We start from the raw sequence: 14015 nt of genomic DNA, 5'->3' as shown, positions 1-14015 counted from the left end.
CAGAGTGTCTCACTCTGTAACATTTTGGGCCTTTGGTAGTTTAACTGGCTAAATGTGGCCAATTTTGGTTTAAAAGTTGCTAACCCTGCTTTAAGATCTAGGTATGCCTGCTAGCTACTTTTAGTTTTTATTGTTTAATATGCCAACCCCAAGTCAGCTCATGTAACCTCTACTCTTTCACTGTGCCTGTTAACACACAGAAAACACATAAGTCACTGTGTAAAATATGCAGTTAGAGGATTTAAGTTATAAATCACTGAAGTATTCCGAAAACATCAGAAACAATCAAAAATGAGACACCATATTCATACAGACTGTATGAATATCTATGTACAAATGTGTCGGTGACACTCAAAGTTAAGATTTATTATAAGTCAAACTTCCTGTTGCGAGCTACAGTGGAGTGTGCTTCTGGGAGTGTTTCTGTGTTTATCAGACAGAAACAAGCAAACACACACAGAGAAGAGCTTATAAAAACAGAAACCAACACAAAGGTTTTCACTTTTTTAGTCCTCTGTACATTAAGGCTAAATCCATCCATAATTGCACTAATATTAAGTAGAGGTGGGAATATTTACGAGTATGATTCACAGGGCTACGATTCAATTCTTAATCGATTATTGATGGATTTTGATGCCTTTTTTTTTTTTTTTACATTTCATTTGTTCTCACTTTGTCAAACATTTAACAAAAACATTACATTTGTATTTAGAAAAAAAGAGAAAAATCAAATTTCCACCATCCTCTAATGGAAGATGTGTGTAAACTGTAAATTTTCAATTGCATTGAACCAAAGGTAGCAGATCCTTTCCTTGTAAATTATCTGAAATTACATACATAAAAATGTATTTTTTCAAAGATGAACAACTGGTAATCTAAATTTTGCTCTTACGCACTGCGTGTCAGAGTTCTACCTTTTTGTTCCTGCTATTCCAGAGTATTAAATATTTAAAATAATATTGATAATCGATTATTGGACATCTATAAATTGTTTCAGAACTTCCACCTCTACATCCTAATGCATCTAAGAATCATTTTTTTCTCCCACCTCTAATAAAGTGTGGAGTAGCGATGCTTATGTGCATCCTGTGCAACTGAAACAAAATCAGTGGGGTGTTGTGAATTTGCTGGCATGTCTGGCTTTCTAATGCATGCTCTAAATATTTAATTACATCACAGACTTTGGAGTTTAGACTTGGTTTAGGTGGTCTAAGGTGCAGTCATTTTCTGCATCCTGATGATAGGAACATGCCAGATTTGCACCTAACTCATCAATCACAGCTCTCTCTCTCTCAACACAGCAGTGTATTTAAATAAAACTTCCCTCTCACTAATCCCTGCTTGAATTAATGCTGATGCACCATGCTGCTGCTGCTGGTAAAGCTTAACCTCCACCACCCTAGCCTCCTCCTTTATAGCACAAAGCTTGTTGCACCCTCATTCAGATTCATACTACTAGTGATTAATTGCTTTTGAACTGATTTTATTGTATTCAGTACACAATGTCATTAATGTATCCATCCATATGGGGGTTTTTAGCCATGCGCTGTGTGGAAAGTCAAAGCAACAGTGCTTGACTAACCCATGGAGGATCTTTTGACCACAGCCTTCTCTGCCAAGTAAAACTGTACATCCATTTTGCAAAAAAATGGTTTAATGTATGGCAAGAGTGGTCCTAAATGAACTGTTTTAGGCAGAAAACAGGAAAGACACCTGTGCTGCACACCAAGACACTTTGTGCAGCATGCGATGGGGCTCTACATGTTTTCCATCTTTGATTAATTTGTAGGGGAAAAAAAAGTTAAAAGGGACTTACAAGATCAAACCCTGAAATAAATCTAAGAATACATCCCTAATGTCTCCTGCTGAGCATAATTATCTCGAATCCCACACCCCGCTCTACCCACACTGTCTCCCAGGGACCGCAGCTTGTAGAAGGGCTGGATGTAGAACCAGGAGCCTTCATTTCCCGCCGAGTCCAGCGTCACTCTCATGGCATTTTTCTCCAACAGTGCAGGTAGGCGCTTGTTCACTGTCAGGTATTTATTGCTTTTCAAGTGCAGCAACTGTTGGCAAAACAGAAACGTAGTGTTACACATGGCTACTCTTAAGGACATCATCCACACAGTGGAAAGAATTACAGAAATGGTAGAAAGACGGAAATATGTGACAGTCTGGCACATCTTGACCCATGGGAACTGCTCACTGAAATATGCAACTCTGGTGCTTTTCCTCTCAAAATATTTACATCCTTGAATTATCTTATCTTTAAATGTTTCTCATGACTAAAATACAATGACCTTCTCATGACCAAACATACCTATTATTATGATACAACTCCTCTGGAATTAAACAAGCTCTTTAGATTATGGGGGACTCCACTTTCAAATCTAAGTCATCAGAACCACCAACATTATACCATAGAGCAAACAACTTAAAGCTTTTATGCACAATAAGTGTCCATCTCTTCTTCAATGCAAAGCATACTGTGAAAACAGACTACCCATGCATGAGCATAATAGCTTTAGTTTAAACTAGATCTATTTTTGTGGTGAACCAAAGCCCCAGAGTTGCTCCCTTTATAAATAAAATGAAAGTTCATTGTATCTAGGACACCTTACAATGTAAGCACTGTCTTTTTTTTTGCATGCATCATACAGCAGGAATGCACTACTATTCTTAGTTTAACATGATCTCATGCCTGTGTGCAACTTCATTTGTAAAGAGCAAATGGAGATAATAAATTAAAACAGACAACTTTATCTAACACTTTTTAGCAGTAGCAATTATTCAAAACTTTTCTTTGATAAAACCTTAACTACAGACAAGATTATTATGCACACAGTGACACACATTGTGCAGCAGTGCTATCTACCAAAGCACCTTATCTCTGCTGAACACACCTGTATTACATTTCCATACTGGATGACCGTTCCGAGCAGCTTGCGATTTTCAGACTCATTCTGCTTCTTCTCTAGGTCAGCAGCGTGCTAAAACAGAACAGGAAAACACAAAGATCCTCAAAGCACAGGCAGATATTTGAGCATTTTTCAGGAATGCACAGAAAGAACATTACCACATAAATATGTCCTGGGCCCTCTTGGGAGATTCTCACTCATCCAGTTGTGGTAATTAACAGTTTTATCAAAATGCAACTGGACTTTGCTGAAATTCTACAGCTGCCTTTTTGATTTTTATTTCAATAATACATAAACATGCTGCAGCAAGAAAGTCAAATTCACCCATTTCCTTCACTATTACAACATTCAAAGAGCAGCTTTTAAGAGACTTACATGGAGTTTGTTGAGCAGGACTGTGTCGGTGGTGCTGTTGCCTCCAGGTTTTGCTGCCTTCCAGAACTGTTTCTGTGCAGAGTATCGATTCATAGGACACAATCTGAAAAGGCAGTCTGCAAAAAAAAAGAAAACAGACATAAAGAACTTTGTCTTAAATTGTAATATCAGACAAATGAATTGCATCATTACAAGGTACAACTCATAAAACAACAGCAAGATTTTGATAAAACTTCAATACAAAATCCAACATGAAACATATCTTTTCAGTACACCAGCAGTAAACATTTACACTTCATACTGTATGTTACTGATTACAAACTTGGAAGTTATTAGTAATAGCTTGTCTGACAAAAACTAAAACAAGTAGATCAACTGTCTGGCGGTTACCTTGCGAGACTACAAGATGTACAAATGCCAGGAATGCCAAACAGTGAAATGACAGTGGTTGGTAAAAATAGAAGAGCTGTTTGATCTTGACCTTGCAACGCCAAAATATACTCAGTTTATCTTTGGGTCAGAGGAGACATTTGGGAAAGTTTTGAGGAAAGAATTCTTAGGATGTTGTTGTGTTCACAAGCAAAGAATTAACAAAGGGGCAAATGACCTTTACCTTTGACTACCAAAACTTAAATAAGTTCATCCTTTTGTCAGAGTCAAAATGTGTACCATGAGCATTCTTTAGATACCATAGTATTCTGTATGATCCTGTTGGTTAGCCGTCTTTGACCACACATAGGCTAAATCATATCCTTATTTATTATGCTTTATTAAAATTGCTTACCACATACTTGTGTGATTTTATTCATGTGAAAAGTTCTGGAAACTACAGTCTTCGCTCGGGGACTAAGTCACAAGATTTACTTTTGCTTTCTGTGCCCAAAGTCTTGAGATGGGTAAAAAAAAAAAAAAAAGTTACAGATATGCTGCTCCTGCAGCCTGGAATCAGCTACGGGAAAAGGGATTTACTGGGGAGCCAGTCTCTTTAAATTGTTTTAAAAGTAGATTGAAGGCACTGGAGGAAGATGCATCAGGTGGTAGATGTTTTGACTGATGGCTTTCTGATGTGACTCGGTATTAGTTAATCTGTGCTTTGTAGCATTTTTTAAAATTTTATTTTATTTCTATCTATTTTTTTGTTTGATGTTTCACGTCTGCCACTCTAGACAAATACATTTGAATAAATAAATGAATAAACAAATATACAAAATTGACCGTACAGAAATAGATGGACTAACAGAAAGACAGACAGACAACCTAAAAGTATAAGGCCTCCAGCCCTGGTCCCTTACAAAGGTATAAAAAAAGTGTAATTATGCTACTTTTCGGCTTGATATATTTAGATGAGTATGTTGGTGATGATAAGGGGGTTTAAAAATTATTTCATCTACTTTTATCTTTTCCTTCCCCTGGCGGCTCCTCGTGCTACCAGTCTCAGACATACGCCACTCATGCTGCTCGCAACTTGACCTGCACTTGCTACTAAAAGCCTTTAGACTCAGATTTAAGGTTTGAATCTTAGGCTTAATCATCATTAGGCCCTATTTTGGATATCTATGCGGGTTATCAAGTTGGATATCTCTTCCTCAAACATACATTTTTAATGCAAACCCTGATATTTTCAACAATGTCCCTGGTTAGACCATTCTTTTATCCGACTAAAGTTCTTGGAGAATCTCTTGAATGTTGAAGCAACATGTAACTAAAATATCTCTAAATGAATAAATATCAAATCGAATCTGGACCTTGTGAATTGTAATCCAACTGATTCAGGCAATCAGTGGCATTACCAAGCCCGGTTAAATACTTACAATAAAGACATGAAAATAAATCAACTATGTTTTTGAGGTAGCAGTGATGTACTTGTGGCTAATACATGACAACAAACACTGAAATATTTATTACACATGACAAAACCTGTGGACAAAATGAGACCAATGCAGCATGAGTTACAGTAATCACTTAATCCTGATGATCTAATTGTCATGATCAGAAAGATAAAACCATTATTGACACTGAAACTTAATCAATTGCCCATCCCTACTTTATTGTCATTGTAGAAGTGCAACAAAACTGAATGACTGGAAAGGAGAGCACTGAACTGCTGCGTTTATTCAAGTTGACATCTCTTTCAATCCACCTAGATAAAAACAAATCTGACTGTCTGTGTTTAGGTCCAACAACAAGGCAAAATAGTTCAACTTGTAATGTTCAAATTGTGCAAAGAAAGAATAATCCAAAGGAGAATTTGCTCTAATGGCTCCCTACTACATTGATGTGTCCCACAGGACACAATTCTTCATTTGAACTCTCAAGGAGTCATCACAGCTGATAAAGGAGGGAGAACAAGCCATGATGAGCAGGTGAGACTGGTTCTGCTTACCAGGGAAGAGTCTTGCAAAAACTGATTTTGTCTCTTACTAATTTGCCTGTTTGCAAACAAGTTTATATATTCCTTCAGATGCAAGGTTTAACAACAGAGATTCTACCAAAACATTAATGCTTTCTCACTTGTTCAGCTGTTCTGCAGGAATAAATAAAATTACTATAACAAGGTTGTAATAAATATAAAAATACTGTATGACCTTGTCTGTTCGCTTTTGGTGTTTATACCCAAAGAAACAATACCATGTAAGATTACAGTTAAAAATTAATCATACTAAACACGCCTGATATTAATTTGTTAAAATTATTGAATTATTTATAGGCATCATCTTTACCAAGTGAACTTAACTACTCCACATGTAAACTGGAGCAGGGAAACAGGTGATTTATACGTGGGATAAAAATAGCCACTACTGCAACCTCCATTAGACATACAGCCAACACACAAGTCACCAGGGATTAGACATGGGGTGGAGGAAACGAGAACGAGAAGAGATGAGGCCAAGGTCAAAACCGAAAATGGGGCAGTGGGAGAAAGTCTGTCTGACAGGTGAGCAACTGGGGTTATGGATGGAGAGTGGGGAATTCATAGACTGGAAAGTATTTGGTAAAAGGTAAGTTTAATGTGTAAAGCGAAAACTGGTGAGCAAATCTTGCAATGAAACACAGCCAAACCAAATATCACCTCATTGAAGGGAGAATGAAGACAGAACTGTGTGCTGCTGTTGAGCCTTTTCTTCTGCATAATTTACCACTGCTGTCATTAGTCTCCAGTGTTATGACTCCATGCTAATTGCTAACCAAACAAAGAATCATTCAATCATCTTACACAATAAGCCATTATGATAAACACATCAAGAACAGATGATAGGCAGTAAGGATGACTTGAAAAACAGCTTCTGAAGTCAGAAACACTCAGAACTGACTTTATTCTGCAGGGATATTTAAAATACAAGGAATTTGACTCAAGTTAGCTTTGCTCACCATGCACAAGTAAAAAAATATATTACTATTATAATTGGTGGCGTGTCTGTCTGCATTTCTCGTTGCACGTCGCAACATTGCTCCAATTAAACTTCATACCTCAGAGGACTTCTTTGGTGTTCTGGTTCAAAACTGGAAACTATGAAATCCCAAAATGTTGCAGAATCATCATTCAGGGATTTCTGTTGCATTCCATTTACCTCAGAGGTCAGATGTTGCTGCTGGGAAGGACGTCACACCCAAGCTGGATGCGTTTCGTTTGCTACGAGCTCAGTAAGTGAGTGGTGGAGACGGTGTTAGGTGCTACCTACCAAGACGTGCTACTTTGCCTTTGTGCACATTGGGTGAATGGTTAGGGTGAGGGACAGGGTTGGTATCTGCTATTATTTTGTAATATTCGACAAAGCTGCAGAAATAGTCCGGACACTGGAAAACAACTGGACTTTGTTGAAACACGCCCACAAGGAAACATGTTTGGATGAGATGATACACCTGCTCCATGATCCCCGATCAAAGCAAGCTCTCTTTAAAGCACTTCTCCATGCTCATATTGAACAAAATAATACAGGGAATGTGTCACACACTGGTGTTAGAATCATTCTCTGAGAAATCACTAAAAAGTGTGTGCACTAAAACTAACAAGTCAAAAGGCACAGCTTTAATGCTCCCCTTATTGTGTTGTTAGCCTATCACCGCACACAGAGGCAAGCAGTGATGCTGAGCCCATATGCAGTTATTTTGGGGGGGGGGTCCCATTTCTATGCAAATTGGCCTTATAGCATCAAGTAGCCTATCTAATAATGAGAACGGTAACAGCACGGCATGTCCACGAGAGCTGACAATAGTGTGCTACAGTTTTTATTCTACACAAACTTTCCAGAGATCAGGGAACAATTCCACCTCTTTAAAATAAATTCTATGTAAATAAGACTGGAAAATATTACTTTGACATTGCTATTACTAAGCCTTAACCAGGAGTTAAATCAGTCTGAGACCCCCAGCTGCTTTTAAACCATGTGTGGCACCGTTACACATGGCAGGGATGTGGTTGTTTTCTTAGGGTTTCCTTTATTCAGAGGAATCTTTATCATGGTGATTAAGTGAAGATATCAATATTGTCTATTATTGAACGAACTGTCTGTTATTCTGAATATTTATCAAGGATTATCAGAATCTGAATCTGACACACCTGTTGCAGGATGTGGCTTAAAGTGGATGGCACGCGCTATGGGAGTGGGTGGTAATGATCAGAAATCCAGCAGGAGATGGTGAGAGACAGGGCTCTAGATATGTTAATACATACTGGTCTATCTCAAAAATTACAATATCATGTTCATTATTTTTCCCAAGATTTACATAAAGACCTTCAAGCTTCCATCTGCTGAGAAGTTTTATGGAGATAGTGATTTCCTGTACAGCAGGACTGGCACTTGCCAAAGCCAAAACTACCAGAAACTGTTTTTTGCTGACCGTGGTATTACTGTGCTTGATTGGCCAGCCGTCTGGTTTGACCTGAACCCCAGAGAGAACCTCAAAGGAAATTACACGAGGTAGATAAGGGACAACAGACTCAGCAATACAGATGAGCTGAAGGCTGCTATCAGAGCAACCCTGGCCATATAACAACCCAGTAGGACCACAGACTAATCACCTCTATGCCACGTCACATTGATGCAATAAGTAAATAAACCCTAAGTAAATGTTAAATGAGCATTTCTAGAGGCTCCACATTTCTGTAATATGAATCGTTTATTTGCTTAAGATTAAAACATAAAAAAGTCTTGACATATTTAACTTTCTCTGTGATCAGTCTAGGGTCTAATGAAGTTTCCCTTTGTAGATTAAATTAGGGGAAAATGTTCACTCTTTAATGGTATACTTAGTTTTTGGATTCTCTGTACAAGAAATTAAGCACTCAGTGAATACCCCAAGACCCATTAATAAAACACTGACTAAATTAGCACTTTTTTTCTTCTTATGAATGTAATTTTAAAGAGGAAACATATATTTTTCAATATTAATATGTATTTACATATAAACATAATTACCAAAATTATTTATTCCTTAAGGATAAAAACTTTCCTGGGTACTCATTCCATTGATATGGGACCTGACCCACAGAGATCCACACCTGTGGGTCCAGGGGTCGCTACAGTGAAAATCTGTCAACATCCCTGCAGTCGTATCAGAGCGAGAGAAGCAGAGTTTAAACTGCTGTGCTACTGCACTCTGCAGCACAGCACAGCACACCTTTTAAATAGCTTAAGTGTGCTATTAATACTCAACAGGAACGGTGGGACTTAGTCCTGTGCTGTTCATCTCGCTACTGCTCTTCTCGCTCTGACTAAAGAGGTTGAGAATGCACATCATTCCCAAAAGTGACCTACAGACCTTCTGAATAACAACCCAACTCATAAACTGCCTCTGTCGTTTTATTATGGCATTATCTGTTCTTGAATGATGCTGTCTATGGAAGCAGCAGTGGCACTTCATAAGTGACATAAACTCCTCTCCAAGAGTACTGGAACACTTAGGCCAGTTCCTTTATTTTTGCTGTAGACTGAAAACATTTGAGTTTGACATTAAAATATGAACATTTCAACTTTAATTTGCAGGTGTTTACATCTGGATCTGATACACAACTTTGAAGACAGACCTTTTGTTTGAACCCACCAATTTTTCATGTGAGTAAAAGTATTGTCACGTGTGACTGACAGGTGTCTTTTGTTGCCCAGGTGTGTCTGGTAACACTGATTATTCAAACAATAAATTCTGGGACAGTTTTATGGACTAATGAGATAAAGTGATGGAAAGACTTGAGTTTGGAGAAAGAAAGGATCTGCTCATGATCCCAAACAAGCTCATCTGTGAAACACAGTGGAGGTAATGTCATGGCATGGGCTTGCATGGCTTCTTCTGAGACGGGCTCATTAATCTTCATTGATGGTGTAACACATGATGGCAGCAGAAATGAACTCAGAAGTCTACAGAAACATTTTGTCTGCCAATTTAAAGAAAGATGCAACCAAACTGACTGGGAGATCCTTCATCATGCAGCAAGATAATGACCCAAAACACACTGGCAAACAACACAGCGAAGAAGTGGAAAGTTTTAGACTGGCCATGTCAATCTCCAGACTTAAACACTGTAGAGCATTTTACCTACTAAAGAGAAGACTGAGAAGACTAAAGGGATGATTTAGTGAGAATGTGTTAAGGCAACTTTGGCTTTGTGGAGGTAAACCACAGCTTTAAATAGGATTTAGATGGCTCAGCTACAAACAGTGATACTGATACAGACATAAATGCTTCACAGTCTGAATGTTTAGAGAAATACAAACAACATTTGATCAGAATCAGTCATTAATGGCAGAAGTAATGATTTTCAAATATAGATTTTCAGTAACATAAAAAAATCACCGTGGATTAAATGTCCATTATGTGCAAAATATATTTTAACAGTACCAGTAAAATCAAGCTTCACTGACCTCTTTGGGAGCTACAAACAGCACTGTACACTCTAGAATATAAAAACTTCCCCTTCAAATTAAAACTACTTCTCCTGACAGGCTTACAGGAACGTTCCCTTAAACAACAATGGCAAAAGGCTTTTAAGAAACACTTTCTTCTAAAATAAAAAATTAAACGTAACTGGATTTTTTTTCATGTCTGTCAATACCAAAAAATAAAACAAAAACTAACTTTTTAATGTATTATGTTGATAAGAATACTGACATCTCTATCACAAAGCATTGTGCCGTTAGAAAGAGTTTATAAAGACACAGGCAGAGTGTGAATTTGCAGTTGAGTATTTCTTTGGCTGACAGACTTATGAAAGGTATCCCAGACTAGTGTTATTATCAACTGTTGTTAAGTAAGTAAAAATGTATTACATTTTTAGATTAGCAGACTTCCTTTAAATGAGAGTGCTGGTTTTATTTAAATGGATTTGCTTCTCTTCTGTGAGCGTACTTACCTTTCAGGATTATTCTGGGAGCTGGTAAGCATTCTCTCTGCTCTTTAAATTTTAAGTATCACAACTTTTGTTGAGTCATAGTAGCACTGCTATCTTGTTTTGGAGTGGCTGTTTTTTCCTGCATGAACGTGTTACTGCTTTGAAAATTGTGAAAGGACTCATTTTGCAGGGCTGCAGTGTTTATCACAGTGCTAGAGTCTACTGATTACAAAGGCTTTGCAGCTTTGTGGCATTTAGTTTAATCATGATGTTGTTGGATGATCAGGGCTACATGTAGGCTTCTTTTGTAGGTTTCTATACACTATCAAGTGGTGCAGATATTTTAGAATTTTATCATCACAAGCAGAAACATCAGTATGGTACATTTTCATATACCTTATATTGCTCCACTGTGTTTTCTTGTAATATTCTGTTCACTTATTTATTGATTTATTGATGTATTCAAGATACTGTAGTTTCTGCCACTACATACTGTTCACCATTTTCAGCACAAGTTGTCCTGCCATTTATTTGCCCTTCATATGTTACATAATTTGAAACATATGAAGGGAAAATGTTAACCTGTTGTGAACCAACACTAACCACAAACAGAGCTCAGTCACTGGACCCATAAAATCATGTGAACAGAGGACTCCCTGACTGACTGTCAGAGAAAAACTGCTTCTTTACAAATTTCCATATTCACCTCAAACAGGAGAACCTGTGAACTGCAAGGAGATGAAGTACAGTCACTTTTTTATGTTTTCTTGCAGTGAGCAGCACAGGCAACTTATGCAATTTATGGACATTCAACTTGTAGCATGAAGTAGAAGAGGAATGCAAAACCAGCAGAACAAAAAGCAGCTGACATTATGGTCACATTCCATGAAGCAGTGAGTCAAATTTCTGAGCATAACCTGCTATCATGACATCAGGTCACTAAGCTTCAAGAAGCTCATAACCAAGATCATTTGCAATCATAGGGTTTAACATCTATGAGACAAGAAACCGACGGAACTGCACTCAGGATCCTAAGACAGCTAAACAAAGAGTATTTGATGCATTAGCAGCCAACTATGCACAGATTCACAGTGTTTTGGTATTGAGATGTGTTTGCAGCCATGGTTAACTCTGGCCTGTATGATCTAATCAGCCTAACATTTCAGTATAATTCATATTTTCAACTTTATATTAAAAAAGGTTACACTTAGATGATTCATTCGAGGGGGGGGGCTTAAAGAGCCCAGTGACTGAAAAGGGTTTCATTAAAACATCTGTCCAAGCCAGGCTGTACACACATGGTGCATGAAATCAAACTGATTGAAAACTTACTTAGCGCACCATGACGAGTTTTATAAATAGATAAAGAATTAAAGTTGTACAGTCATCCAAAGCCACTCAGACTGTGTGCATTATACTCTCACTTACAGGTAATAAATCAAGTCAAGATATGAGTAAAAGTCCTTCTTGCATGAACAGTGACAGTAAACACCAGGTTGCATTTAATTTGCATAAACTTTTTTAGCCTGTTATTTTTTCTGTGATCATTTAATTGACTCACTTGTAATTTACACGTCTAAGCCCAGACTCCTTACCCTGAAACACATCTAATGCCCTATTCGCACAGGATAAGAATTACCTAGGGTTCTCTGGTAATTTGTAATAGTCTGTTTTTTTAATCCTGTGAGAATCAACCTTGTCTGTAATTTGAAGAGCAAAAATTCTGGGGAACACTACCTTTCAGCACACACATATGTCCACAGGTCATTTTAATCCTGTGTGAATCAGCTTCTCTGTAATTCATGGTGGTAGTTATGTCGTTTTTTTTACAGCTTTACGCTGAAAAATAATAGAGGCAGTGTAAGAGATTTTTATAAAAAGTGCTTCTCTTTCAGCAAATCTGAGTTGTTGTGTAAAAATGATTTTATTTTACTTAAGTTAAACTCTGCTGTCCAAATGTGCATGCATCTGCTACTCTCTTCATCACACTGTGCTTCTGCTCTGCTTTCTACAGTTTCTCTTTGCAGTTGCCTGATCTTATGTTAGCCTTATTTAGCTGTACATTTCAAAATAACACAATTTATGATTTTAAGTGTTTTTAATATTTAGTGGTTGGACTGCAACAGCTAACCTGCACAAGGAGAGTTGTTGTGGATGCATAACGATCCTAAATTATAGAGCACAGAATAACATCAACAGCATAAAAACCGTTAGAAGTAACAGGAGAAGTTAGTATTTAACATCAAACATCTCCCTTTCTCATACATTAACTGGAGAGATACTTAACTTTCTCTCTCTCTCTTCCTCTGTCTGATCAGCTGCAGATAAGCACAGGTGACTTTCAGAAACCTTGATGCATAATGGGAGAGTTAGAAAAGGTATTTCTCTAGTTTACTGATTATGGAAAGCTTTCTACTGATTTAAAAAATGTTAAAATAAATACATACAGAGAGAGAGGGAAAAAACACTCTAGCCCATGCTGTCCGGTGGAAACTTGGTTTTCGGTATGTGAGGGACACATGCAGGAAATGTCACCTGCAGAACACGATGTGCACAAAATTGCGTTTTTTTTTTTTTTGTATGAATTTTAGAAGTAAAAATACACTGTGCATTTTCATTGCTGCAGCCATGCAGCACCTTTATGTATTCCTCTGGAAATGACTGTAAATTTGAGTACATTACAGAATTTGCTTATCTTGTGCAAATGCACTGCACCAAACACTGACGCCAGGGGTTAATTAAAAAATTATCAGAGGTCCACAGGTAACGCTAGTCCCGTGTGAATAGCACTTAAGACAAAAGATGAGGATAAAACCAGAGCTCATTCCCAAACTACAAAAATAAAACCACAGCAGTTCGATCAATACAGTACAATCAAGGTAAAGCAAGCATGTGTTTTTAAAGCCTTACCTCTGAACTTCTTGGGTGGATTATTGAGGTCACCTGTGTCTGGTTGTACCACACAGCGGTCATCCACAAGCCTGGAAATGCACACATCAGTATAGTGAGTTTATTATTCAAGAAACACGCAGTTTTAATTCATCTAAAACATCTGAACAGCGTTTGACAGGTTTAATTTTGATAGAAACTGTCATTCACTTTATAACAGAACATGAATGCAAATCAGGGTGATAATTAGGACAATATAAGTAGCACACAGTATGAATTATTTGGCCTCTTTACACAGCCTGGAAGCCTGAAATCTAACTTTTTATCAGAGTCTGATACAGTAATAAACATCTGCAATAAAATATAAATGAATTGAGTTGGCAAGAATTTAATAAGAGCCAACAGAGAAACACTGTTGCAATATCCAATCCTAGAGAATGTACACTGTCGTCTCACAGCATCAGCAACATGTCACAGCTAAAAAAAAAAATCACAACTCATGTAAACAG

General features: G+C 37.5%; 1 protein-coding gene across 1 annotated transcript in view; it reads right to left on the bottom strand.

Moving 5' to 3' along the window:
- itpr1b (inositol 1,4,5-trisphosphate receptor, type 1b) overlaps positions 1-14015 on the bottom strand; it is a 138652-nt gene that overhangs the window by 112785 nt on the left and 11852 nt on the right. The window contains exons 3-6 of the mRNA XM_041783677.1: positions 13528-13598; positions 3294-3409; positions 2904-2990; positions 1908-2066 (exon numbers count right to left, since the gene is read on the bottom strand). Coding sequence (XP_041639611.1) covers positions 1908-2066; positions 2904-2990; positions 3294-3409; positions 13528-13598 — 433 coding nt within the window. The remainder of the gene's footprint in view (positions 1-1907; positions 2067-2903; positions 2991-3293; positions 3410-13527; positions 13599-14015) is intronic.

The sequence above is a fragment of the Cheilinus undulatus genome, linkage group 3 (assembly GCF_018320785.1).
Source record: "Cheilinus undulatus linkage group 3, ASM1832078v1, whole genome shotgun sequence".
Taxonomy (NCBI): Eukaryota; Metazoa; Chordata; class Actinopteri; order Labriformes; family Labridae; genus Cheilinus; species Cheilinus undulatus.
Note: the sequence above shows the minus strand (reverse complement) of the source record. Positions and strands in the feature narration are given on the sequence as shown.